Source organism: Aspergillus udagawae (assembly GCF_001078395.1).
Source record: "Aspergillus udagawae IFM 46973 DNA, scaffold_4, whole genome shotgun sequence".
NCBI classification, from domain to species: Eukaryota; Fungi; Ascomycota; class Eurotiomycetes; order Eurotiales; family Aspergillaceae; genus Aspergillus; species Aspergillus udagawae.
Window position 1 is genome coordinate 2910995 of NW_025091267.1, and position 27594 is coordinate 2938588.

The 27594-nt window shown below is 47.5% G+C and overlaps 9 protein-coding genes across 9 annotated transcripts; 6 read left to right on the forward strand and 3 right to left on the reverse strand.

Moving 5' to 3' along the window:
• Positions 1–269: 269 nt before the first annotated feature.
• Positions 270–1978, reverse strand: Aud_006380 (putative ER to Golgi transport protein (Sly41); the record flags this gene model as incomplete). Its single annotated transcript, XM_043291281.1, has 2 exons — positions 270–1529; positions 1583–1978. 2 exons carry the CDS (start codon positions 1976–1978, stop codon positions 270–272), a joined length of 1656 nt encoding a protein of 551 aa, XP_043147216.1.
• Positions 1979–3464: 1486 nt separating this feature from the next.
• On the forward strand, positions 3465–6378 carry Aud_006381 (uncharacterized protein; the record flags this gene model as incomplete). The annotated part of the gene is given in 6 exon segments (XM_043291282.1): positions 3465–3472; positions 3487–4045; positions 4104–4551; positions 4743–4868; positions 4918–5001; positions 5051–6378. The coding sequence occupies 6 exon segments, from the start codon at positions 3465–3467 to the stop codon at positions 6376–6378; spliced, it is 2553 nt and encodes an 850-aa protein (XP_043147217.1).
• An 874-nt stretch (positions 6379–7252) lies between these two features.
• Aud_006382 (Pumilio-family RNA binding repeat-containing protein) lies at positions 7253–10183 on the forward strand (the record flags this gene model as incomplete). Its single annotated transcript, XM_043291283.1, has 7 exons — positions 7253–7261; positions 7350–7460; positions 7512–8663; positions 8722–9348; positions 9492–9771; positions 9826–9916; positions 9967–10183. 7 exons carry the CDS (start codon positions 7253–7255, stop codon positions 10181–10183), a joined length of 2487 nt encoding a protein of 828 aa, XP_043147218.1.
• A 780-nt stretch (positions 10184–10963) lies between these two features.
• Aud_006383 (DUF5572 domain-containing protein) lies at positions 10964–11654 on the reverse strand (the record flags this gene model as incomplete). The annotated part of the gene is made up of 2 exons (XM_043291284.1): positions 10964–11342; positions 11434–11654. 2 exons carry the CDS (start codon positions 11652–11654, stop codon positions 10964–10966), a joined length of 600 nt encoding a protein of 199 aa, XP_043147219.1.
• A 1430-nt stretch (positions 11655–13084) lies between these two features.
• Aud_006384 (TFIIH/NER complex subunit SSL1) lies at positions 13085–13738 on the reverse strand (the record flags this gene model as incomplete). The annotated part of the gene is made up of 2 exons (XM_043291285.1): positions 13085–13424; positions 13509–13738. 2 exons carry the CDS (start codon positions 13736–13738, stop codon positions 13085–13087), a joined length of 570 nt encoding a protein of 189 aa, XP_043147220.1.
• Positions 13739–14781: 1043 nt separating this feature from the next.
• On the forward strand, positions 14782–18117 carry Aud_006385 (M1 family metallopeptidase; the record flags this gene model as incomplete). Its single annotated transcript, XM_043291286.1, has 12 exons — positions 14782–14816; positions 14881–15050; positions 15136–15560; positions 15626–15847; positions 15906–16023; positions 16086–16202; positions 16272–16297; positions 16356–16566; positions 16622–16692; positions 16750–17192; positions 17252–17464; positions 17523–18117. The coding sequence occupies 12 exons, from the start codon at positions 14782–14784 to the stop codon at positions 18115–18117; spliced, it is 2646 nt and encodes an 881-aa protein (XP_043147221.1).
• Positions 18118–19593: 1476 nt separating this feature from the next.
• Positions 19594–20204, forward strand: Aud_006386 (Rab family GTPase YPT1; the record flags this gene model as incomplete). Its single annotated transcript, XM_043291287.1, has 3 exons — positions 19594–19650; positions 19714–19941; positions 20010–20204. 3 exons carry the CDS (start codon positions 19594–19596, stop codon positions 20202–20204), a joined length of 480 nt encoding a protein of 159 aa, XP_043147222.1.
• A 1620-nt stretch (positions 20205–21824) lies between these two features.
• Positions 21825–22914, forward strand: pmp47 (putative peroxisomal membrane protein Pmp47; the record flags this gene model as incomplete). The annotated part of the gene is made up of 3 exons (XM_043291288.1): positions 21825–21949; positions 22007–22740; positions 22799–22914. The coding sequence occupies 3 exons, from the start codon at positions 21825–21827 to the stop codon at positions 22912–22914; spliced, it is 975 nt and encodes a 324-aa protein (XP_043147223.1).
• Positions 22915–24446: 1532 nt separating this feature from the next.
• Positions 24447–27497, forward strand: Aud_006388 (WD repeat protein; the record flags this gene model as incomplete). The annotated part of the gene is made up of 1 exon (XM_043291289.1): positions 24447–27497. One exon carries the CDS (start codon positions 24447–24449, stop codon positions 27495–27497), a length of 3051 nt encoding a protein of 1016 aa, XP_043147224.1.
• Between the last annotated feature and the right edge of the window lie 97 nt (positions 27498–27594).

Below are 27594 nucleotides of genomic sequence, written 5' to 3' on the forward strand. Positions count from 1 at the left end.
CTATCGGCTGACACAGTTTTGATTTACTCTCTGCTTCTTTATTAATAGCGGTGCAAAGTCGACCGGTATCTAATTTAGAGACCTCGTCTCATACTGAGCAAGAATTGTTTATTAAAGAGTTCGGTTTCTTTAATGTGAATGCAAGCGAACTCCTTTTTTGAGAGCCTCAAGTCGGATTATGTGCAATCAAGAACTACACTTCGATGAAAAAAGCATGCTCTAGTAAAAAAAAAGATATCCATGATCTATATTGTACATTCTGCATGCTACTAAGCATCGCCTGACTGCCAAGTTGACTCTTGTTTTGTACCAGGTGGTAGCCATGTCCTGGACGTGCTGCTTCCCCTTGGCCGAACATGATTGAATGCGTCGTCTTCTTTTTTCGAACTCGCCGCCAAAGCAGCAGAGCTGTCCATAAATTGAGTTTCACCGGTTCTCGAAGGCGGAAAGGCGTAGCCATTCGAATCCCACGTTCTCTTTGTTTGAACACTTAAGGGAAGAATGGCTTCTTTGTTGCGAAAATGATCGGCGTTTGCTCTTCGGTCTGCCACATCATCATGACTATTGCGATCGTAGAGATACAGCCCAACGAAGGTGAGTGCGATACCGAAAGCTTGTAAACGAGTTGTGGAGCTGCCAAACCATACGATCGCGACGACGATGACGAAGACTCTCTTGACCAGAGAAGCAACGGAATAGGACACTGGAGATATCATTGATAGCAGAACAAACGCCAGAATGTTTTGCGCAAAGTGCGAGATTCCATTGAATACGAATTCCGCGAAGAGCGCACCGTGATCCAAAGAGTTACCTTTCCCTGATAAAGAGATGGCACCATCTTGCATGAGATCTGAGATCAATCGATAACCTTCGCTGATAAACCAAATTGGCAACGTGAGGACGAAGGCGAGGCCCGAGCAATAACAGAGGAGATTTAGTTTGTCCAACTTCTTTCGGCCGCTTGCCTGAGTTTCCGACTCTGCGCGGGAAGCTTCGTTGAAGAGCTTTTTGGAAAAGATATTTTGAGAGACGAAAACTAATGCCGCCAGTAATGCGCAAACGATGCCAAAGAAATTTGTCGAAAACCCAGTAGAACAGGCGAGCATGACACCTAGGGTCAACGGAACAAGAGATAGATAAGTGGCTTTGGCATATTGGATGCGAAAGAACACACGATATGCTAAAACGGTAAAAAGGGGCGAGAGGCCTTTGATGGTGTGAACCAGCGATACTGGTATCTGAGAAGTAGCCATTGAGCTGAGTATATGTCCAGCCAATTGAAAAATTGCCAAGGGCAAGGCTGTTACGATAACATCGCGGGACGGGTAGCGTATGCCATTCCTGAGAGCCGGAACATTGTTCTTAAGCCAGGGGAAGCTGGCCGACAGATATGCCAACAATAGACACCATACTGAGACAAATGCAAACTGTACGATCGTGAGAGTAATCGGTTTGGGAAGAGCATTCAAAATGGATTTGGAAGATGTGTTCGTAGTAGCAGAGGTCATATACCATATGAGGCAAAGTATCTCGACGAAGATTAGTCTCAGAATAGAAGAAGAGCGAGAGCGAATGATCTTACTATTAACCGATACGAGACCGGCGCTCGCAGCGCTTGAGCCAATTCCTGAGCATTGGCACTAACGCTGGCGTTGCGTGTTCTAATCGTGGTAATTGCTTCGCTAATGCTTTTCCTCGACCTGTGTTTCGGAGGTCGGATTGGTCCTTTGGTATAGTCTCGAGGTAGATAGCCTGCCTTTCGCGGCTGCCAATGATCACTCGGCTCATGTTTTGATGTGGGATTCGACTGGGGTTCTCCCGACTCTGTTGTCTTTTGGTAGAGGCCCTCGTCAAATGGTGGAAATTGATCTATCGGGCTTGTCACCGACTGGGAATTGGGTGCTTTCGCTGGCGGTTGAATTTCTGGCTGTCGTATGGATGAGCGCCTTCCGATGCCGGTCACCGTGGTCGTAGTCATGTTTCACATTCAAATCCAGCGATTACTCGAATAGGTATCTTAAGCACTGTGTAGTAGGCATCTTTTAGTTATATGGACTTCTGGACCAAAATAAAAAAGGGAGGGACCATTGCGGCTGAAATAAAATACCTTGTGACGATTGTCAATGGGTCAAGGAACAGATTGCAGCTCCTGGATCTATGTTGATCAGTTCTGGAGGAAATTTCCCTTCTTCAAGTCATTTATCAGCAGTGCCAGATCCATAGAATCAAAAATGAGAGATGCGTGGTTTAAAAGGCTCTAGTTCTCAGCGCCCAGAAGATGCTACCTATATCTAGGTAGATATCTCTAGAGAGTCGTTTGCGGTCTTCCCGCTGGGGTGACGAAGCCCACGAATTCGGCAGAAGGTAGCGAATGAACATTGAGGATCAGGGCCACGCAACAGACTACATGCCAAGAAACCGGGGCTGCCCTGCGGTCATGTACCTTGTCATAATCATAAAAACTAAAGGCAAATGTCTGTCTACAGAGTAGATTGAAAAGTTTACACAAATTGAATTACCATTTTTGGTGCTCTGAGTAGCATTTCCTGACCCCTATCAACCGCTAGTGATATACGTATGCTCATCATCCAGTCATATCAGTAGCACTTAAATGACACCAACCCAGTGTGAGAGGTTGTCAGATAGTCATTGCAATTACATTTATTGCCTTGTGATATCCGGCCGTACACATTGAACACAATGGCCTCCGTGCCTAGTAGGTAATAATAATCTCTAGATACAGAAGGGCGAACGCTCCAGCCAGGACAACTACATCAAGGCACGATATTGGTACCCTAGTATCTCGGTCAGTTGTTCGGTCAGTTGTGTGCCTGAATGGCATCTATACATGAGGCGAATCGTCTTCTGATTTGTCTGTTTCGCATAGTACAAGTAGACTGACTATCTGGGCATTGCACAGAACTGTCAAAATGTCACGTGGCTGGGTGCTTTTTCTAGCTACAGGCGGTAGCTGCACGTTGCTTTGATACTCAAAAACAACGTCATGCTCAGTCTCAGATCATGTACCATCACAACTTGACGCCTATGAGAAGTCAACTCGACTAGCCTACCTTAATATCTTCATAATGAAGAACCTTGGCGTCGAAACTGCTAGTATTTATGAATATCACCCTGTGATAACACGTCGAAGTTGTCTGGCCAGTCTTATTGCGATATGTCTTTATTCTGGAACCACAGTATGCAGCGGTCTTCTCGTAGAGAATGATCCACCTCAGCTCCTACTTGCGCAAAATCTCCCAACCATCTCATTCTCAGATGAATGGCAGCTACTTGGCCCTTTCCAATGTGGTACCCGAGGTTAGTGCCGCTTTCAAGCGCCCTTAGCTGAGAGCCAGACACAAAGAAGTATAAAATTGCGAGCTGATTTGACTGCAATCTCCCAGAGGCTGTTTGGGGCTCTGATCCCTTGGAATTTCATGGTGGTTTTCATAGCCTTTCTTTTGATGCAAATGTAAGCTTCAACAGCGCGCTAGCAGTCAATGGGAGCGTCAAATGGAAAACAGCACGAGCTCTCACACATAACTTTGCTCCAGAGAAAGCTAGAGCAGATCTCCATGTGAGTTTTCCAGAAATAGACTGGAACTCCACGCAAGCTGTCTATGGATGGTCTGCTCTACAATATCAGGCCTGGGCGCGCGGAACATTGAATATTGACCACTGGGCGCCTCAGTCTGTGGCAATGTTCACAAGCGGGCTCCTTGAGATTGTGATTGATGGCAAGCGGCATTTCGGAGGAGATTTTTATGACTATGGCACAGTACCCATCATTCTTGATTTAAGTCCAGGTGACCATGTGGTTGAACTGCGGCTTATTCGCGATGTTCGAGCGTCGGGCGCGATAGGAGAGCCCACGATCGTAGTGTCGCTTGCCGCAGAAGTCCGTAACGAACCTCTTAGTGTCGATAAAGAAAGTCTGCTGCTGCCCGACATGTGCCGTGGCAAGCTCGGCGCACCCTGGGCATCAATCAACCTACATAATAATATTGCGGATCGAATTGAGGTTCTTGCCATAAGCTCAATTGGTGTTTGTGTCAATTCTCTAGCCCCTGGGAAGATACGAAATAAGAGTGACACATACTTAGGGCCCCCAGCATAGTCTGGTGATGAACGAGCCGCTAGACTTGCTTGGATATCAAGCACGACCTCTCGTGTTTCGAATCTACCTTGGTGATTCGTCCCAGAACGAGTTATCCGCTGAAATATTGTATAAAATACACCGCGGGAACGACGAGATCTTCCAAACTTACCCACTCCGTTTGAGACTCACTGAAAAATCAGTATCCCAGGCCCAGAAGCTTACATACTATTATGCTGGCATAGTCTCTTATGCCATCCTGCGCCCTCCCCCGGTGACATGTGAACCTGCCATTCCCGATGGAGACGGCACCTTGCCTGTCATTGTTGGTTTGCATGGTGCAGGTGTCAAGGCAGACAGTGTACAAGTCCGTGAGATGTTGGATGCCGCATATGGTACTTGCGCGTGGATATTATTTCCCAGTGGGGTTACTCCTTGGAGCGGTGACGATTGGCGTGAGTTCGTCGTGTTCCTTACCTTGAACCCCCTATGTCGTCCTAGAATATCATGTTCCACATTGCATGGGTCTGCTTCCTTCCCAGCCTATGTCCTTCTCACAATCATATGGACGCTCTCCTCTTACACGTCTTAGGTGGCATGGAAGAGGTTGCAATTACTGCGGAAGAGGCTTCCTGACTGGCTATAGATACTTGGGGTGCTGGAGACATCGAAGCTGCTGTGAGCGCAATTCCACGTTGGATGGACAGTACTGGCTGGGATATGGTGAGCGTATCACAGGAAGAATGGATAGTCGTCGGACATTCAAATGGAGGTAGGATCTGTCAAATAACCAATTTCTCAGCTTGCTTAAGCTCCTGTAGGGCAAGGGGCGTGGTTTTTGGCCACCCATTATCCTGACAAAGTAATCGCCGCAGCGCCAGTGTCGGGTTACTCATCCATTGAGAGTAGGTCGGGAATATCAGTTTCAATGGTTGAGAATGCTAATATAGGTAGATTATGTACCTTATAACATGTGGCGGGATTCCGAACCTCTGCTCTCCTTCGTGCTCTCGAGGTCACGGTCAAGCTTTAAACATGAGTTGCTGCTAAGCAACGTTGCGGGTATCCCGATATTGCAACAGCACGGCTCAATTGACGACAATGTCCCTGCGTTTCATTCGCGCTTAATGCATGAATTACTTGGACAGGCACAGTGGCCATCACTGTATGATGAACTGCAAGGTCGGAATCACTGGTTCGATGGCGTATTGACCACCCCATCCCTTCTGGCATTCTACAATGAAACTGCCAGCTTTCGTCGTCGACCAAGGCTTCCTTTGACATTCACAATCACCGTTCCGTCGTCAGCAAATATTGCGAAAGGTGGAATCTACGTCGATCAATTGCGATCTCCTGACAGGAACGGAGTAGTGCAGGTCACTAGAGATGCGCATAACGGAATCTGGTACCTAAATACGACCAATATACATCGCTTCCACCTTTCGTCAAGAGCCTTGAGTTTCACTATGCCCTCTGTGCTAGTCTTGGACGGCAGAGATCGCTTTGAAGTGGGTTACATCCGGCCTGAACGCACGTGGTTTTTGAGAGATTCTCGAGGAAGGTGGACTGTCTCAGAGAGAGCGGATTGGCGCCAATTGAATGAGCGCTATGGTCGTCAGCTCGGAGCCATGGATGCCATCCTGCGCACCAAGGGCATCTTCAAAGTCAACATATGCTCAGCTGGGATTGAGCACATAGCTGTGCAAATCAGTCGTAATCTTCTACAATATTTTGCTGCAGGTTCAGAACTATCACGGCAATGCGGCTCCCTAATTAACTCCAACAGCAATCAGGACCGAGTTGTCGATAGCGGGAATGTTATCACACTTGCCTTGGGCAACGAACTACCTTCATCGAAGTATATATCATTTCCGATTCGCATACAGGGCGAAGGTCTCAGTCTCTTCCAAGGTTGTTGTTGGTCTCAGGCAGACACAGAGGCAAACCTCCAGTCCAGCATGAACCGAGAGTGTAAGGTATATGAATTCCCCTTCGAGCGAGGCATGGGTGCCCTCTTCCTTCGCCCTTTGGAGGATGAGAGGCTCGAGCTTGTTGTATGGGGAGCAGACTTGTCTGGTCTCGAGCAAGCTGCACGTCTTGTACCTACCCTTACCGGTGTTGGGCAACCAGATTTTCTCATTCTTGGCGATAGTTGCCGTTGGCAGGGACACGCTGGAGCATACGCAGCTGGTTTCCTCGATCGGTCTTGGCAGATATCGTCCGGGTCTCACATTGGCGTTGATGCCAGCCTGAATGAGCAAAGTTTAAAATACGGCGCTTGATCAGCCTGCGATCCTGGTGATACTGAGGCAACTCAAGCATGGTTATGAGGATGGACATGTCGATCCGGAAAGGTAAGAGCTGATATCGAATCTGTTCTATCTCCAGTACTATGTAATGTCGGAACACTTAAGGCCCTCCTCCATTTAAATGTGGCTTAAAACAATGATGTTCCGCCTCACGTTCGGCTCAACATATCAGTTGATTGATTTATTCGTACTAGGCTTTCTAAGGCTTAACTTCTCTTTCTTGTTGGGATTCTGAACATGGCTCTAAGTGTGGCGTCGTCACCTCGTGGTCCTTCTACTTCAGGTACACTACTGCACAAGAGTGATCCCTTCTCTTGATTTCCTCCTGCCTATTCTTCTTACTCTACCATTTTTGCTCATCATCTGGTATCTTCTGTCTCCAGCGCTCCTTCCTCATCACGGCACCCTCTTGAGTTTATTTTGCATCAGGTATCTTACCTTTCCGGGGTCTTATGTCGAAAGAATCCATTCTTTCTCTCACGTAGAAACTCCCATCTGTCATCTTTCGTCCCTTTTCTTCAATAAAACATATTTCTCGGCTTAACACCATCTTCTCGACAATTTGCCCTTTGACAGCTTGCCTTGACATCTGGAATACTCAAACGTTGCCAGGTGTGTTTGCCTTTTTGAGTACCTTTCTACAATTGCTTCTTGTCTCCTTCAAAACTTCGCCTCATAGACTCGCTGCGGCAGATTGCCGGCCAGCGAAGACTTAAGTACGACTAGTAGCTGAGGCCGGCAAGATGTCCATGCTTTCAACTGGGTCCCCTAGAACGGATCGCCGACCATCGCGAACCGAAGCCCTTTCAGGCAATCAGACAGCTGAAGCACAGTTTATACAATTTGGATGCGAAACGTCGGTAAGTTGAAGAAACTTCTAGCTTTGAAACGTTATGTTTGTCTAGAATCAACTATACTCTAACGCAGTTCAATGATATTCACAGGGACGCAATCAACCCAGCGCTCCTAACAGCATACCAGACCCTCTGGTGTCTTCCAAACTCGGAAATTTCCAGCCTACTGCTAGTGAAGTCGTCGATGTTTCATCCAATAAGGTCAGCACTTCTCTGCCAGGTCCTTTAATACCCATTGTCTCACAAACCTAGAAGCAGAAGCTGGAGCATTCGTCCACTGCCTACGCAAGCAGAAATTCCGAGATGGAAAAATTATTGGCGAAACTTTCTCCCAAGCCTCAATCGTCTGCTTTCAAGCCTGTTGAGAATCGAGAGATACTCACGAAGTTGTCCGAGCAACAAGCCTTGCTTGAGCAACAGAACCATCTCCTGACAAGCAACAGTGCTTTGATCGAGGATCATGTTGATAGCGACAAGCAGTCTGCAGTGATGCCACTCACTTCGACATTGGAAATATCGCATGCCACCGAGCCCATAGATAATGCTTGCTTTGGCCCCACGGATACTGAGACGTCTGAAGTGCTCCGCCTCAAGAAGGAACTGCTCGCTGCGAATTCGAAGCTGGCCCTCCAGGAGCAAGAACTCGCACAAACACGAGTTATGAAGCACACTTTAGATCAAGCTCTTGGAACACCCTCTGAAGCTGACTTCAACGGGTGTGAAGTCACCGAGCACACGATAAGCCATTTGCATAGTGCCTTCAACGCGTCCAGCTCGAACTTTACGCAGCCGCATGAAAGATGGAATACCCATGACGATTCACAATCAGACGTCTCAGAAGCACAATCTGCAGGTGGATACAGCAGGGCTCGAGGATTCTGGTGGCCCCAGACGCAGCAGGTATTTGGCATGCATATGAATGCTCCAGCCGGCGAAAAGGCATACGGTGAGCATGTGTCTCTCTCAAGCAATACCTTTGGTCCGGAAGCCAACAGGCTCTGGGCCAACCCTACTGCAAATCTTAGCATAAATGGCTCTTTTCAACCACATCGAGTTCTTTCAGGTCCCTCCTTCGGGACCTGTAATTCCACTACGCAATACACTGAGGATCCAGCTCGGTATCTTCATAGTCCAAATAGTGCTCAGCGACACTCAGTACCCCACGTCAATCGTGCTGGACCTTGCTTTTCACCCCAAAATCCTTCGTGGGAAGCGTCGTTTAACTCTGCATCCTCTAGCAACCAGCTTCCGCGAGCCCATGCAACTCGACCTTGCAGCACGTATCAGCAGGTGGATCTATACCCAATCCCACCTTACCAAAGACCTATCGGAACCTCGCTTTCGCCAACGGCAAATGAATTTACTTCCCCTGGCGCAAATGCGGTGCCCTGGACGACATCTCCGGTGAGTTTCCGACAACAATCATTCATGCAATCTCGTCTTCCTCTGCTAAAGCAGATAGGTCGGTGCAAACACTTTGCAGACTTATATCTCTCCTCTTGAGCCACTCAACTACCGCCGGCTCCTCGATAAAAATGTGTCTTGCGACTGGAAATATATAGTGGACAAAATTGTCTGCAACAACGACCAGCAAGCCTCTATCTTTCTTCAACAAAAGCTCAAAGTTGGAACAGCTGAACAGAAATATGATATCATCGAAGCAATCACACATCAGGCGTATCCGCTCATGGTCAATCGTTTTGGTAACTTTCTTGTTCAACGTTGCTTCGAGCATGGAACTACAGGGCAAGTCGTTGCCATAGCCAACGCCATCAAGGGCAACACGCTGAGCCTTAGCATGGATCCATTCGGATGTCATGTAGTTCAAAAGGCTTTTGACTGTGTCCCAGAAGAACACAAGGCTGTCATGGTTCATGAGCTTCTTCGCAGAATTCCAGAAACGGTTATTCATCGGTACGCATGTCATGTGTGGCAGAAGCTTTTCGAGCTCCGTTGGAGTGGGGAGCCTCCTCAGATTATGGCGCAGGTCAATGAAGCCCTGCGAGGAATGTGGCATGAAGTTGCTCTGGGTGAAACTGGCAGTTTAGTGGTCCAGAACATTTTTGAGAACTGTGTAGAAGATGAGAAGGTGACAGTTTCCCCAGTCCCTCGCTCGGAACGCTTATTTTTCTTTCGTCCTTACTGCGCGAATTTTATATCTCGGCAGTCTGGTGTCGACCGAACATATATATTCCCGAAACCAGATGATGAACTGCGCTAACGCTTATGTAGCGTCCGGCTATTGAAGAGGTATTGGCAAAAATCGATATGCTCGCCCATGGTCAATTCGGAAACTGGTGCATTCAACACATCTGTGAGCATGGCGCTCCTCAAGACAAGAGCCGAGCCATTGAACACGTTCTCCTCTGGTCAGTCGACTACAGTATGGATCAGTTTGCCTCCAAGATCGTCGAAAAATGTCTCAAGATAGGGGGCTCCGAATTTCTGGATCGCTACCTTGCCCGGGTCTGCACTGGCCGTACTGATAGACCCAGAATGCCCTTGATCGATAGTAAGTTACTTCAGACTGTTTATATGCGCCCCCAACTGATCTGATCTTCGACAGTTGCTGGAGATCAATATGGGAACTACCTTATCCAGTGGATTTTGATGAATTCTCCGCCTCATCAGCGTGAATTGGTCGCCAGCCACATTCGGTATTGCCTCTCTCTACCCTTACCAATATAGGCTCACACAATCATCATAGGAAGCACATGGTATCTTTGCGTGGTTCCAAGTTTGGTTCACGCGTGGCAATGCTCTGTTGCAATCCATCCCATACCACTCGTCCCGGACCCGGGGTGGGCATGCAGATCGGCCGTTTCAGCAATCTCAACGATGACCGGTATCACCTGGCAGGCCACCATGGAGGGCGATTCAGCCGCGGAAACCAGTGGAATCCTAACTATCCACCATTTCGTTGACTGAGCCCCTAGAATTTCGACCAGGCACAGCGACACTGCCGTTCGCATACTGCAAGGCATGAATGTAGGAACCAGCAAATGTTATCGACATTCTTGCGGCAAACAAGCAATTCAGGATGAATTTTCTATGTTGTTTCTTGTGCCTGAAGGCTGGCAATATTCTGTGCGAGTTTCCAGATAACCGGTTGAACTCATCGAGAGATTGTGCATTTTATTTTCTTTGTGTTTCTGGTTTATTATACATCCAAGCTGTTGTTCCCTTTTATGGTTGAGTGAGCGATCATATGATGGAAATAGTCGTATCCCAGTGCTTTGCAGAGATATTAGCAGGTATGGGATAGTATGCTGGGACTTTGGCTTATGCAAGATAACATCCCATGGCAAGTGTATATCTCGGATCGTCTCCTGGAATGTGTGCGATTCGATTGCCGTCAAGTCATTCTCTACATAGCCATTTCATTCCGTGAACGCGCAGTGAAAGATACAAAGATAAGAGGCTTATTTCAAAAGAACTCTGCTTTTCTGACTTGATTATTCCGCAAAGCTCAAAAGCTTGGCAGGATAGAATTGAAATTGTATGTCTCGAAATCAACGCTTTGTGCGTCGTTGTAGATTAGCGGCTTCTCATCCCAGGAAGCATCACAATGTTGGGGCCGAAAGATTACCACTTGACTGCAGTCCGCGTCAAAATGGAGTCTCCAAGTAGAAACCTGACTGCTGGCTCTCCACCGCGGGGCTATGCATGCGTAGTTGATAGTATAGCTGACATGGCTGTCCTCGTCAATTTTCATCCGCTGACTTGGACCCTCGTGCAATTTCATCCTCTACTTCCCAAGGTTTCCGTCGCCTCGGTTTCTCACTTTGAGTATCGTGGCCTGTCAAAACTGTATCAGGTATTTGCTGAATGCCGGGTATTTGCTGACCAGTCGTTATGAGTTCGACAATCCGAGCGAAGGATGATGGGTAAGCGGGCTCTTGAATCGAGGGCGATTGCTGATTCATAGGAACTAAGCCAGGCGGTACTGCGGTCTCTGATGCGCTTGCTCTTTGAGAATCATAATTGCGGATTTCAGCGTCAGGCGAGGACTCTGCTGTCGGAGTTGAACCCAGCCAGGTCTTGAATTTTTTGAAATCGAGTGGCGGCGATAGCTGTTCTTTACTATATCAATGTTCAGTAAATTTTAGCGCACACCACATAAGTGAAACAATGCTAACCGTAAGCCTGCCAATGTGCGTTAAAAGGGACATACCGCGAAAAATAGAAGCATTTTGCTTGTACTACTAGGTCATCTTCGCAATCGATCTCAGCTTTAGTTGCCGGGATGTCGGGGTGACCGAGGATGATGGAGAGCCCTTTTGCGAATTCAACATCTGTACTGAACGGGTAGGAATTGAGCTTTCTAAAGAGATCAATTTCTGGTTCTTGCGTCTCTACCAACTGACTTCCCTGACTAGGTGTGTTTCCCACCATTGCGTCTGGATGTGGGGTTGGGGTTGGGGTTTGTGGAAGAGTGTCTATTGGCGGACACCACAAAGGCTCGTTACTATATATATGCTGGACCGTTATTCTTGCAGTACTGGGGGATTCGGGCGATATCGTTCGGGTCCTGGAAATAAAAGGTCTCGCTGTCAACTCGATGCCAGACTTGTGGCTGATGAGACTCCAGGAAGTTAGAATGACAAACTGCGTATACGTGGGGAGACTTGCAGCCGAGGCAAGAATCGCTCTGACGTAAGATCTTATACCTTAATATCTGCCTTAGGCGAACACAAATGATAATCTCATAAGGGAAAGACTAGTAATTAGCAAGCCCCGCTACCTCAACTTAGCAATGCTGTACCAAGGCGCCATTTTTAAGCAGGTTCCGAGATCAAGCCAACTTACGGGGAAGAAGGGGGTGGGGGAAATAAAATTAAAGTGTGGGAGACGGGCAAAAAGAGGAAAAAGCGCCAGCCATGCAATCCAAAACAAACCAAGATAGTGATACACAAGAGTCTTTTCGTCTCTTGGGAAATTGAAGGGAAACGGAAAACAACTATGCTGAGATGTCCATTTCATCTGTGCCAGTCTGACCCCTGGGCCGGTCAGCCATGGCCAGCCCACTAATCCCGCTTTGGCAGCCTGGGCAATTGTGCACAATTTCATGAGCAAAAAGATCACAATCAATACAGAAGTGATTCTTGCAAACCGTACACTCATAGCGACTGCTGACACTCATCCCTTTTGGCTGGGACTCCGTAGCTTGCCACTGGTCTTTAGGAGGTGCCGTAGGGAAATATATGCCGCAGGCAAAGCATGTCAAACTGCGCGAGGCATGTTGCCAGGGAACCTCAACCCAGTTCATAAGAGGAAACAGATGATGATAGGATCGCGCAAGATGTGTTGACAGTATAAGTGTAAGACCGCAAGAGGGGCATTCAGCGGGGAGCCCACAGACTTTGCTATTGCATCGCGAGCATAAGTACCCCCCGCAAGAGGGTTTAGAATGACACGCACAGAGAGAGGGATAAGTCTCGACTGTACGGGACGGAAACCCCATCATCAAAAGGGAGTTTGTGGCTTGTTTTTGGGAATATGTCACAGGGGGTGTCGTTACATCCATCATTAATTCACGAAAGTGCTGCTCGTTGAGCGCCACTCCATACGTGGTGTCGTCGCCCCCATTGGTCCTAGAACAGAGTTCACGACAAATAGCCACTTGAGCGGCCAAACCAGCAATCCTGACACGGATCTTATCATTTATCAAGGTGATAATCGTCTGATGTATATCGCCCGGGTCGGAGGAAAGGAGAGATCCAAAGATCACAAATACTTCTCGGGTTCCATGACTAGGAGTATGACTATCGACGCCAGGTCAGTTTTCCGTGTAGAAATGTGTGGTGGCTCTGGTGTAGATGATCTCACAATAAAGCACCACGTGCCATTTCAAGCCCGTTCTGCAAGCTAGGAAGTCCCTTGGGGTCATGATCCCTCAAAGCTTGTATAGCACTTATGTGCTCCGTAGGGTTGCCACTCATATCACTGACCCGGATTGCAAGACCATCCCTCAAGCCAAGCACACCAAGTTGGGATATGGGATTCTGTTCAAAAAATTCCCGCACGAATTCTTGTGCATATCGCAGGGAAAGAAGGTACCGTGTCGGCCTCAGGTCTTTCTCGGCCATGGACTGGGACAAATCCAGAATCAAGATGAGATGCCGGATAATACCACGTTGCAATGGTGTTGTATCTCTCAGAAGTCTACAGGGCGATGATTATTATGATGCTGCTCAGTGCAACGGCCCTAAAAATGTATATGGAGTCTCCATTCTGAGCGAAGCTTACCTCTTCCTTTTCCCGGCTTCTAAAAGTCCCTCGACCGTCGAGCTGATTGTGCCATCAGCACCCTCCACCAAGGTCTCCCAAGTCCTTGAAACCTCCCATTCGGCACCCCCGCGCTGCTTTCTTCGTTTAGGGCGGGATACAGGCGCCGTTTCCCGGGCATATCGGATACCATTGACATCGTTTTCTTCCTCAGAAACTTCACCAACGTACTCTTCGTCCGAATCAGCCATGGTCTCCTCGAAGAGTCGAGTGGAGTAACTGTGTCGGTCTGTAAGTGTGTGGTAATGTTAGGAGCATTGAGTCAATCAAAAGCGATCTACATGAGACTTGGAAAAATTGGCTAACAATGCTCCTGCTTATCACAATGCATCAACTCATCAAGTCATAATGAAAGCTTGGGTAATCGGTGATTTGCTCCGAGAAAGAGTGGGCCGAAAAGCCAAGATGTACCTAGCCTCCTACTAGGGTTCTGGGACTGCCCGGAACTCCGCCATAGCTCCGTATTGAAAATTTCAGCTCTATTTCTCTGAGGTGATGAAATCCACCTGGAAGGGTAAGGTACCTAGGTACGGAGTAGAGAGGTAAAGGTTTGTTCCAGAGACACAAGGCACTCTATATTACTATCACCTTCCCCTTCCAAAAATTCAATAGGTCGGTAAATAGCTGATCAGGGACAGAGCCGTGGAGAGATGGATAGAGATGATCTCAGAGGTATTGGTAGGTATAGAGTAATGGTACAATGATAGTATCAGTGTCAACCATAAAATTAAGGTACTTCGCTGGAAAGGTGTCTACCTGGACGACAATGTCTAGGGTATTTATTTACCGTAGCAGAAATACTAGTAGTACAGTACGATGTTCAACACAGTTTCAATATTTCACAGATTTATCAGAGAGATCCTTCACCCTAGTTTCGTTCCATCCTTGCCCTTCCTTTCCCATGTCTCGATAAGCAGATTAGCAGAAGCTCTCCAAGTATCCCCGACAATAGCCGTCGCCAGTCTTGTAACAGATGTGGGGGAGAAGGTGTTGCATCGTGTCTACCAGATGCGCTGGCGTAATCCCTGAAGCAATCCGCTGTCATCATTTTGTTAGCTGTCGACCCATCCGGCCATTGTCTCTCCTCCGCCCCTCTTTCCCCTCTTCTGCTTCTTCTCGTGGGGTTTCTTCTTCTTCTCGCTTTTGTCTCCCTTCCTGCACATTCCTCCCTCGCCCAGTCATACTTGATCTTTCGAAATCGCTTGTAAGGCACTGTTCATTTGACGTACGCGCAATGGCAATGACGGATAGAGATACACTTCCTGACGCGTAAGTTTTTGCAACCTCTGCCACCTGGCTTCAACATCATGGACAAATGTTGATGAAGTAACAGGGTTAAACCAGTGCACTACCATGTGTCCTTATACGATCTCGAGCTTGGTGGTGCTTGGGGTTACAAGGGTATTGTTACGATAGATTCCACCATCACCCGGCCCACCAAGGAAGTTGTGCTTAATTGCAAGGAGATCGAGGTTCATAAAGCAGAGATTTTGGGGAAAGATGGTACGTCCACGAAGCAACATCAACGTTTAAATCAATACGCTGCTGTAGATTCCACTGACTGCGACTGTCATATTTCTTACTTCAGGTACGAAATTCGCGAAGGCGTCTAACATCACGTATGACAAGAAGTCAGAACGAGTCTCCATTACGTTCTCTCAAGAATTATCGCCTTCAGACATTGTGCTATCTATTGACTTCACCGGAACGATGAACAATGCCATGGCTGGTTTCTACCGCTCAAAGTACAAGCCTGCCATGCAGCCCACGGCTGATACACCCAAAGAAGGTGAATTCTACTACATGCTTAGTACTCAATTCGAGTCCTGTGACGCGCGAAGAGCCTTCCCTTGCTTCGATGAGCCAAATCTTAAGTCAACTTTCGATTTTGAAATCGAGGTTCCCAGAGGCCAAACTGCCTTGAGCAATATGCCGGTCAAGTCAGAACGAGACGGTAGTAAGCCTGGCCTCAAGTTCGTGTCCTTTGAAAGGACCCCAGTCATGAGCACCTATGTCAGTAGAGATACCTTCGTCCTTATCTGCTAAGGAAAGGCTAACCAGTCCCACTCTCCGTCCAGCTTTTGGCATGGGCTGTTGGTGACTTCGAGTACGTTGAAGCTATGACGGAACGCAAATACAGCGGAAAGAGCATACCAGTCCGTGTTTACACCACGAAAGGGCTCAAAGAACAGGCCCGTTTTGCCTTGGAATGTGCTCATCGCACCGTCGATTATTTCTCGGAAGTATTCGAAATTGAATATCCCTTGCCCAAGGCTGACCTTCTTGCCGTTCATGAGTTTGTAAGTGGTGCAAAAATGCGTCCTGAAGGCTCTACTTCCACTGACCATATCGCCTCAGGCGATGGGTGCCATGGAGAATTGGGGTCTTGTCACATATCGTACGACCGCAGTTCTATTTGATGAGGGAAAATCCGACACCCGCTACAAGAACCGCATTGCATACGTCGTGGCTCATGGTGAGTTTCTTGGTTTGAGGCACAATGACTGCGTGCGGCTGTTTTCTAAGAATGAACCGCAGAATTGGCCCACCAATGGTTTGGCAATCTTGTGACTATGGACTGGTGGAACGAGCTTTGGTTGAACGAAGGCTTTGCAACTTGGGTTGGCTGGTTGGCCGTTGATCATTTTTATCCCGGTAAGAGAGTATCCCTTGCTTCTGTCTCGATATGTACTGCGACTTCATCCAACTAATATAACGAACCAGAGTGGAACGTTTGGTCTCAGTTTGTCGTACGAAATTCCCGAGGTAACGATATCATTGTCCGTCCGTTGTTAACTGGTCGCGTAGGCTGAAGGGGTGCAACAAGCGTTTCAGCTCGATTCCTTGCGCGCATCTCACCCCATTGAAGTTCCCGTAAGGAACGCTCTGGAAGTAGACCAGATCTTTGACCATATCAGCTATCTGAAGGGTAGCTCGGTGATTCGTATGCTGAGCGATCATCTTGGTCGACAAACGTTTCTCCGTGGTGTGGCCGACTACTTGAAGAAGCATGCGTACGGTAAGTCAGGCTTGAGGGTTCGTCTGCAGAAGATCGCTGCTGAGAACGATGTCAGGCAATGCGACTACAAATGATCTCTGGTCTGCTCTCAGTCAAGCTTCCAACCAGGATGTTCATAAATTCATGGTGAGTCAGACCTTGCTCGCTTCGCCTCCTGGTGTCTTTCTAACTCTTCCCCAAAAGGATCCGTGGATCCGAAAAATCGGCTTTCCTGTTCTCACCGTGGCAGAAGAGCCAGGCCAAATTAGCATTCGCCAGAACCGATTCCTTTCGACAGGGGACGCAAAGCCTGAAGAGGACGTGACGACATGGTGGATTCCGCTGGGCATCAAGTCAGGACCCCGGCTGGCCGACGTGAATTCACGCGCCCTCGTCTCGAAATCCGACACTATTGCGGGCGTCGGTCAAGATTCATTCTACAAAATCAATAAGGATCTGTCAGGCTTCTACCGCACGAACTACCCTGCCGACCGTCTAGCAAAGCTGGGCCAATCTTTGGACCTGTTAAGTACCGAAGATAAGATTGGCCTCATCGGTGATGCTGCTGCTCTCGCTGTGTCCGGAGAGGGAACTAGTGCTGCATTATTAGCTCTGCTGGAAGGCTTCAAGGGGGAGGAAAACTACTTGTTAGTGCCGAGCACATTTATAAGAGCTTTTGAACTGCTACTCACCGTATTCATTCCAGGGTTTGGTCACAGATTTCGTCGTCTGTCGCAAATCTGCGCTCTGTCTTTTCGCAGAATGACTCAGTAGCTGCGGGATTGAAGAAATTCACACTCGCATTGGCATCTCCCGCCGCCGAAAGAATAGGTTGGGAATTTAAGTCCGACGAAGATTATCTCACTGTGCAGCTTCGAAAGCTTCTAATCGGCATGGCTGGGTTTGCGGGTCATGAAAGGTAGGTTCCCGATATGGGCAGCTTGTGGGGGAAGGACGTTCTGCTCACTGATTTCTAGCATCGTCCCTGAGGCGAAACGGCGTTTCGATCTTTGGGCTTCAGGCAAGGACAAGAGTGCAGTGCACACGAACTTGCGCTCAGCAATATTTGGTATCTCGATTGCTGAAGGTGGACGCGACAAATATGATTCCGTGAAGGAAGAGTATATTAAGACCGACTCGGTCGATGGCAAGGAGATTTGCCTCGCCGCGCTTGGACGTGTCAAAGATGCCGATCTCGTCTACGACTATCTGGACTTTGTTTTCTCTGACAAAGTGGCGATCCAGGATGTTCACAATGGTGCCGTGGCTTTGGCTGCTAACTCCAAAGTCCGCCATCTTCTGTGGGAGTACATGAAGAAAAATTGGGACGCCGTTGAAGCCCGACTTTCGGCGAACAACGTCGTCTTTGAGCGTTTTGTGCGAATGGGTCTGTCGAAATTCGCAGACCATAGCATTGGGGCGGACATCGCTTCCTTCTTCCAGAACAAGGATACAAGTCCTTATGACCGTGCCTTGGTGATCGTTGCTGACTCCATCCGAACAAATGCAAATTACAAAGAAAGGGACGAAAGACTGGTTTTGGAATGGCTCCAGGCTCATGGCTATGCCTGATTGCCGCAAACAAGCTTCTAAGAGGCTTGATTGGAAGTTTGGATTGCAATGCGGTCTTGGGGTCCCATATTTCTGGTCACATTGGGATGGTTCTCATTTATCGTATGCAACAGATTTCAGATGTGCTTGACCATCTCAATGGTTACATAGTCCTGTTTTATGAAGGAAAGCTTCAGAGTGTGGCAAAGCAAAAGTATCTACTGCTCAAAAGACAATGTCCGCGCAGTCTCAGATTGCACTAGTAATGGCTTACTTTCCCCTTCTACTGAACTCAGCAATGACACGCGGCAGCAAACATAACACTGATACGTGACAGAGATAGTGCGTTCCCTGGTCACGAGGAAATATCTATAGGCCACTGAGCTGGTCCCTGCTTTGGAGACCCTGGCAATTTATCTTACATCATGGCAAAATGCTGAGTTTCAAGTATTCTACTATTACCTAGGGATACTGAGTATTAAAGAAGATCGAGGCAGCGCTTGAAGATATGGGGTGTCAGGTGAAGAAGGCATAAGGCCTCCCGCTACCAGCTGACCACTACGTATCATACATCATTGCCATGGTCGTGCTCATCATCAACATTCTTCTGTTTTATCACTCACTGGGAATTAATTGTACTTGATTCAGTTTCCACAGCCATTTTGCCTAGGAAGTTCCTGGTAGACATCCGACCTGATTGATACTTGAGAGGTGTGTAGGTGTTTAAAACGCTAGGCTAGATTGGGTCAATTTATGGGTCTGAGGCGGTTGAACGTGAAACGGTCACAGACGGTACGGTCAGATGAAAAACATGGGTAACTTGCACGCTGTGCTCGCCTGCTCTCCTGCACTACCTGCCTACCTACCTACTACCCTTACTACTAGCAACGTAACTGCCATCTCAGAACGCCGCTTCAGTCCATCTTAAGTGCCTAGACAATCCGAGGCCACTTACATCAATAGCTAGCCACCTAACATTGATATAGCCGTCTCATCTTCGTTCTGCTTTCCCCTTCATTTCATTTTCACTTCTCACCTCCTTCGAAGCGATCTAGTTCTCGTTGACAGATACCACCACCGTTCATCATGAATCCTGAGTGGTAAGCTCCCCCCTTCTACCTACAGTACAGAAGGTTTAGAACTGGTGCTCTGTGCGCAGTGAGAAAATGTCTTTCTCCTTTATCTGTCTTATGTTGACTGACTGCTGGATTTAACTAGAGTGCCTGATATCTCCACCTCTCCTGTCTAGTCGTTCATTGTTCCGCAAAAAATTTAAAGACAACTCCAACTTACTTGGACCTGTGGAATAGATACGACTATCTCTTCAAACTCCTTCTCATCGGAGACTCCGGCGTCGGAAAGTCTTGCTTGTTGCTTCGATTCGCCGATGATACATACACAGAAAGTTACATCTCCACCATCGGCGTCGATTTTGTATGTACTCGTCGCAAAAGCATATTGTTGAGCATACAGGCACCTTCGCAATACTGATTAATGATGTTCCAGAAAATCAGAACTATTGAACTCGATGGGAAGACGGTGAAGCTTCAGATTGTAAGGACAAAGAACCGAAAATGGTCTCTTCACCGCCTGTCATAGCTGACAGACAATATATAGTGGGACACAGCAGGTCAAGAGCGTTTCCGGACCATCACATCGTCTTATTACCGTGGCGCACATGGCATCTGTGTTGTCTACGATGTGACCGACATGGACTCTTTTAACAACGTGAAGCAGTGGCTTCAGGAAATCGATCGCTACGCCACAGAAGGGGTCAACAAGCTGCTTGTGGGTAACAAGAGCGATATGGAAGACAAGAAGGTCGTGGAGTACACCGTAGCCAAGGTTCGCGTCCAATCACGCCTCAGTCTGTCTAGCTCCGTCCTAACATGATTTGTGATTTACCTGTTTAGGAATTCGCTGATAGTCTTGGAATCCCTTTCCTTGAGACTTCAGCCAAGAACGCTTCCAATGTTGAGCAGGCTTTCTTGACCATGGCTCGGCAGATTAAGGAGCGTATGGGAACTGCCACTGTTAACAACAAGCCGACTGTGCAGGTCGGTCAGGGCCAGGGAGTTCAATCTGGATCCGCAGGCGGTTGCTGCTAAGGGAGTCATGGTATACACATGCTGTTCTATGTTCAAGTGTGTTGTAACTTCTGAGCGACGGAAAGGGTATTTTAACCCAGCTCCCGGTGATGGATTGCCTTCATACCGCGAATCGTTCAAATACTCTTCTGGGTTTCCTCATCCGCCTTTCCTTCTCTGTTAGTTTGAGATGACTGTTTGGAACTGCTTCAAGATTCTTCCATGCCTTTAGACTGTCCTGCAAATGTTTTCCTGCACGCTATTTCCGCCGGTGTTCTATCTTATCAATGCTCGCCTGTGTGCCCCTTTTATGATATTTTCTTTGGTTTCTTCTTATCCTCCTCTTTCTGCAGCACCTCTTCTTTTATTCTCTCCTTTTCTTGAGGTTGGACTCGTTAATGTTTGTCGAGTTAATTGTAAAGGAACTCAATCCATCTTTGGGAAAGTAATCGTCAGGCGATATATTCTAAGCATAACGTTACGTCTATCATGCTTTAATTGGGATTTGGATTTTGCGACATGAGCAGGAGGCTGTCTTCCGCATCTTTCACAGTAATTACATTAGGTTAGAGAGGGACCAGGACCGCGAGAAGGCAGATCAAAGATGAGCAGACCAGGGACTCTGATTATCTGATAACAACAGCCAAGTAGACAATACAGTCGTAGAACTTGTCAAACATGTATGACCTCCAGGTACAATCATGAACAAGTTATCTCCCCGTGAAATAACGTTTTTGGGACACTGTCAACCAGACAGGCCTGACATCAGGTGAGTATGCCACACTTAGTCCACGGAGAATACCATTTTGACTGCTTATGTATAGTATTTATAATGTAAATTTTAAAGGTAATGTGAATTAAAACATAAATGGCCATCACATGCAAATGAGGGAAATCCCTGGGGCCGCTTGGAGACATAGAACGTTTCTAACGTCTTAGCATGACACCATGAGCAAGCATACGAGGTTACTGAGTTAACTGGCCTGTTGTGGACCTCGGTCTCTTGCTTAAGAGCTCGCCTTATTCATATTAAAACCTTGAAAAACGACCCTCAACTCCTGATTCCATGTTCTGAGCTGGATAGGATCCTGTCGCAGTGACACACTCCGTATTAGTCAGTGTATAGATAGGACCTTTTAGGACTGGCCCAAATAAGTCCCAAGACAAATGAGAGTCGACAATGACTATTCAGAAAGGACAAATTGTTGCAACCATAAATCATATTATTTGCGATCACAAAGTGCATATCATGACTTCGGACAAAGGAGGGCCCAAGGACAGCCGAGGCTCAGATGAAATTCGGTAAACGTCATGATTTCTCCATCTCAACCCGAATCATTCCCGCGCGTCCTGATGAGTCTGCTCATCAATATTACTCCCAGCTGGTCCCCATTCTATCATTCCTTTTTCTCCTTACTCTTATCACAGAGCGTCCTGTCATCCATCTCATTATACCCCTGAGATCCACCTTGCGTATCGATCTCAATTCACTCCTTCAGCATTCTTTGGGGTCGTTAGCACCGAACTATAACCCTGGTTACTCGTCAGATATCCGTCCTTGAAACCGAACGCTCTTCTGTATACAGTTACGCTTGGACTTCTCAACCAGGACACCTCTTACGTGATTGACTTGTGTTCGCCATGTCCCAGTCTACAATTCAAGAGCAAAAGAGGGCGGTTGCAGCGTCAGCTGCCGCTCAACAAAGTGACAACATAGCGCATGCATTAGCTGGCGCTGGCGGTGGCATTCTTTCAATGGTCTTGACGTGCGCAACTTGAATCTCCCTTTATTGGAGCACTAGTTGACGATCATTTGCTGTTAGCTATCCTCTCATCACACTTTCTACAAGAGCACAGGTCGAATCGAAACGTGCCCATTCCACAACCATGGACGCCGTTCGCCGCATTGTCCAGCGTGAGGGTTTCGGTGGATTGTACTCCGGGCTTGAATCGGCACTGTTCGGCATAAGCATTACTAATTTCGTATACTATTACTGGTTCGAATGGACTCGTGCGGCCTTCGAGAAAGCAGCCGTGAAAGCTGGTCGTGCATCCAAGAAACTCACCACGGCTGAGTCGATGATCGCCGGGGCTATCGCCGGCAGTGCAACAGTCCTGATCACCAATCCCATTTGGGTCGTGAACACAAGAATGACAGCTGGCAAGTCGGATGCGGAGGATCAGGCATTGCCTGGTGCGCCAGAGAAGAAGACGCGGGCTTCAACAATTGGCACTTTGATGGATCTGCTTCGACGGGAAGGGCCAACGGCCCTTTTTGCTGGAGTTCTCCCAGCCCTCATCCTAGTGATCAATCCCATACTGCAATATACCATCTTTGAACAGTTGAAGAATGTCGTGGAGCGCCGTAGACGCATGACGCCTAAGGATGCGTTCTACCTGGGTGCTTTGGGCAAGATACTTGCCACCACGATCACGTATCCTTACATCACTGTCAAGAGCCAGATGCACGTTGCAAGCAAAGATGGTCCCAAGGAGAGTTTGAACGGAAGCTTGAAGAGAATTATCAGGGAGGAAGGATACACAGGTCTATACAAAGGTAAGCGGAATATGCGTATGCCGGGCAGACAATGCAAACTAAACTGACGACTACGCAGGAATTGTTCCAAAAGTTACGCAGAGTGCAATTACCGCGGCTTTCCTGTTTGCCTTCAAGGACGTTTTGTATGATATGATGGTGTCTGCTCGGAAGAGATCTCGACTATCTAAATAGACGGCATCGTCCTACCCGAGCAGACTTCTTTGTCGACTTAAGTTGCAAGTCGGGCATTACGGACTATAGCTGTCAAGTCGAGTTTTGATAATTGTCCTATAAATCTTGCTCTGGCACACCATCCGTCTTTTCCGCCCCAATCCGGCTTCAGCTTAGCTCACATTCAGGCTATCTGAAAGCTGAATACTCCGCATGATTGACTGACCCGGGGTCATGCATTATTGCCTTGATGATCGCAAGGCAGAAAGCTGGTTTGAGACTTCGGAATACCGCTCTCTTCAGCTGTTCTTTATTCCGTGAATCATTCATTTTGATGTGTTTTCTATGTACATAACTAGAATGTAAATCAGCCTCTTTGGGCGAGCTTCCACATCTCTTCACTGGGGCGGGCTATGGTAGGACTTCTGGACCGAGCTGAAAATAGCAGCGTTTTAGAAATGAGGTCAAGTATATAGCCGCATAGGCGTATGAGCACGCTGGCTGATGAAGTTGACAAGGGTTGTTTCTGTCTGCAAGGTGTCCAGCCTTGAGTCGCAGCCAGATTGTATCTTTCTACATGCTCAGTCCACAAATCTTCACAGCACACAGTTATGGTTAGTGATCTTCCTGGGTACAAGTCACATGCTCTGATCCATCTCGGTCCACAGCTGATTATTATTATTCCAGGTTCTATGACTAGGAAGTCCACATGCTGACCGCCTGCTATATCTTGCTTTAAAGTGTTTTATTAGTGCCGGCATAAAATGATATGAATCTTCCTTGCCTGGGTTTGGTGCCGCGTTCACGCGTCACTGAGTGAATTGCTATTCTGATAATAATCTTCTTATATTTACAACACCTCCAGTGCTACAAAGCTCTTCTTGTTTCCCTCTATTCTCTCATCTACCAGTCAACTCATTCAAAACCTAAAAGTTTAAGGTCTACAACCTTCTTTTCTTTGGAACATACCAACATATACCCACTATGTGAGTTAGGAGACACTCTTGCCGATGTATTATTTATGCTCTTCTTTTTCTTGCTCTTTCATCCTCATTCCCCTTGTGGCCTTGGATTGGGCTCCTCTCTTGCTTTATGGGACTCTGACATCTATTTGTATAGGCTACTCGTTCGTATCTCAGTATCTGATCTACTGGGAGACAAAGGACACTAGAATCTCTCCCAAGCCAGTCCCGATGCTACATCGTGCAATACCCCAGAAAATAGCAGGGATGATGAATCTCTGCACATCAAACCACCAACGCCTTGAATCTGATGATCCTGCGCTCATTGAAGAGCACAAATTACTGCTATCGAAGTTTATGGAACCCTCTTCTAGGGGTACCAAGAATATTGAGCGAGAGTCCTGCAAGAACTTCGAGACAGTTTTTCGCTCTCAGACATCTCTACGTAGCGCCTCTGGCACCATAAATGATGATTTCAGCGCAGTTACTGATCTGGGAGTCTCGTCGAGAGACAGGAAGAATTATAATTCCAAGGTAGCTCTTAGTTTGCGGACTCCAGCGAGGAAAAGGTCAACTTCTAATTTGCCGAATATGGACGAACAGAGGGAGAATTCTTCTCCATCTCTCGGACGAGATTCATCATCTCCAGCTCCGTCTTCGACCAGGTCCCCGGCGCCAAGGACACGACGTTCTGCTCGCTCAAGAAACAAGCAAATTAATTATTATCCTGTGATTAGCCTCTCTCAGTCTGACTCAGAAGAGGGTCCTTCAGGCAGTAGAGACATGAAATCAGTCAACACCGGCTCACAGGCACGCAATCGGCTGAATCATAATCCTTCCAATCAATCATCCCAGCGCCTTCACCTGAACTCAAATACTGATCCTGTTTCTCACGCTGAAAAGCGTATCATCTATTCTTCGCGAGGGGTGCAGATTTTCCAGTTGAATTTCAGATCTCTTGACGAATTCAAAGATCTTAAGCACGCGCCATTCCGCCGAGAACGCAATCCTATCAAATATGCCAGGAGATACATGGAGTCCATGATGACGTCAAGAGAAATTTTGCATGTTGATTTTGACTTGCACGAAATGACAGCTATGCTGGATTTATCATCATTACATGGGTGTCAGTATTCACCGGTCTCAGAAGTCTCAATCAGTGATCAGGTTATCGCAGTATTGTCGAGGCATGATGTCCATCGGGATTTTGCGAAGAAAATCTCTTTGCTGCGCGAGCTTGCCAGATTAATTTCAAACGAGGCAGTCATTGATACCAGCGCCTGGCTCTGGGAAGCATTGACCTCAAAAGTCAGAAGCAAGAATCAGCAATCTGTGAAATATTGTCTTATTCAACTTCTTACTCTCCAGGGTGCGGCAGGCGATGGGGTCTTGTCCGCTTCACCCGCAGTCGTCAAACAACAACTCCAGATATTCCTAAGCTGCTTGCCTCACGCCTCTATACTTTATCGACGGCAGCATGCCGATATTGATGCATTCATACACACCGCAAGAAATGGACACCTTTCATCATCGCCTTCAATTATTCAGGCTGCTCAAGTGACTGATAGTAGCAGCAGCTTCTCAGTCTTTGGTTCCATTCAAGTCCTGAACAATATGAACACATTACTGCAGAATCGTGAGCTAGGAGGGGTTGTAAAGCGACAGCTTCGAACTAAGGTTAAATCAGATTTCAGGCTTCTGAAGGCCTGGAAAGGCGCTTCGAATGACGTGAACGTCCTAGCTTGGTCGCCTGACGGTACCAGATTTGCAGCTGGCGCCACGGCCCAATGTGATGAGGGCAATATGGAGTACAATCGGGGCAACAATTTGGTCATCGGGGACTTGACGTGCAATCGCCTCGAGGAGGTGCCTGGTCATTATATAATTCGCCCTCCTGGGAGGGTTGCGTCTCAGCGGGCCACAAGTGACAACCGTCTCTTCATGAGTGTTACTGCTATGCAGTGGTTCGATGATACACTTTTTACTGCCAGCTACGATAATACAGTGAAACTCTGGATATTTTCTGGCAACCGGATAACGAATTACAAAACGCTCCCCCATGAATCGAAAGTATTAGTCATGGCGCGTTCAAATTTCCAAGAGAATCTGCTGGCGACCGGTGCGCAATCTTTCAGGCTATGGAACATCATGGAGTCAAGAGATGCTCCCCTGATGATCGAGTCCAGAAGAGATCTGACACCCACTTGCTTGGCTTGGGGGAGTACCCATGAAACTAAACATTTACTGCTCGCTGGGATGTCCGAGAGGGATGATGGCCTACCGCACACGTGCCCAGCCCCAAATGGCTTTCTCACTGGGTGGCATGTGGGTGAGGCTTCAATAACCCCAACGCCATTTCAGCCTAATTCTCAGAATATATTTGATATCAAATGGCACCCAACCTTGCCGAGATTTGCCACAGCAAGTACGGTAGGCCAGAGCCAAGTGTCCCGGGGAACCAGGTCTGTGGTCCGTGTTTTTGAGCCACTGAAGTGGAAATCTCAGACAATTGAGTTTGAGTGTCCTGCGCTGGATATCAATGATATCACCTTCTGCCCAATGAACTCATATTATGTGACCGCCAGTTGCACTAATGGCGTAACATATGTTTGGGACTATCGCAAACGAGACAAAGTCCTGCTAGAGCTTCCTCATGGTGAACCTCTTAATCAATTAGATGAACTACTTGAGAGGGAGCAGGATGATGTAGGTGTTAGAATGGCCTTGTGGGGGGACGAAATCAACCAATTCTACACAGGGGCCTCAGATGGTATTGTTAAGCAATGGAATATCTTGCTATCTCAAGAGGATGCCCTTACCAAGGACATCTTTGGAATTGAAGAGGAGATAATGTGCGGTGCATTTTCAAATGATAAGTCAAATCTTTTGCTTGGAGACGCAGGCGGGGGTATCCATATCCTCTCTACTTCAACCTCTTCGCCTCATGAGGGCAGAGACCCAAATGAAGATGAACGAAAAATGCAATTTAGGCACGCAGCTCAGCCACCCTGCGATGATCACGCATCAGATTCAGAGTCCGGGCTTGTAGCGGCGCGAAAGCTACTGAATTCTGGGAAGCTCAAAAGACACCCTATTTTTGGAGTGGGTCAAGGTCCTCATTATGATGGACCTTTTGCAGGGTGGGCTCGCCCAGGGAACCCAGATCAACCTCATCTTGCCAGTCTCAAACCGGATGTAAAGATGCGACAGCTCGATGGGCCGGCCCCTAAGGATCGCATTGGCTTGGACGAAGAATCACGGCAACTTGTGGAGGCTCATATTCAACTTGCTCGGATTCGCAACCAGCGGCGAAATGAATATAAAAGGAAACGGACTGTTGATGTCATTGATCTGTGCAGTGATGATGAAGATAATCAGGGTCCTGAAAGACGAGCGCAAAGTCAGCACATCTACATTGGAGACTTCATTGACATTGCCAATCTTCAATGTGAGGTCATAGACCTAACAGGTGACACTGATACCGATTCAGAAGAGAATCCAACTACTGCGAGAGTTAGGTCACCTTGCTCTGAGTCCCCTAAAATGGGCTCTTTGCTTGAAAAGCTAGAAGCAGGTCTTGAAGAGGATTTTTGGTGGCCAGACAGCGGCCAGGTCGATCCTAATTTTCCACAAGAAGCATAAGCTGGGCACGATCAAGGAGCTATGGAGCAGGTCATCACCCTCTTGAGGACTATTCTATCTATATCATCTTCACTTGTTGTGCATCTCATATTTTCAT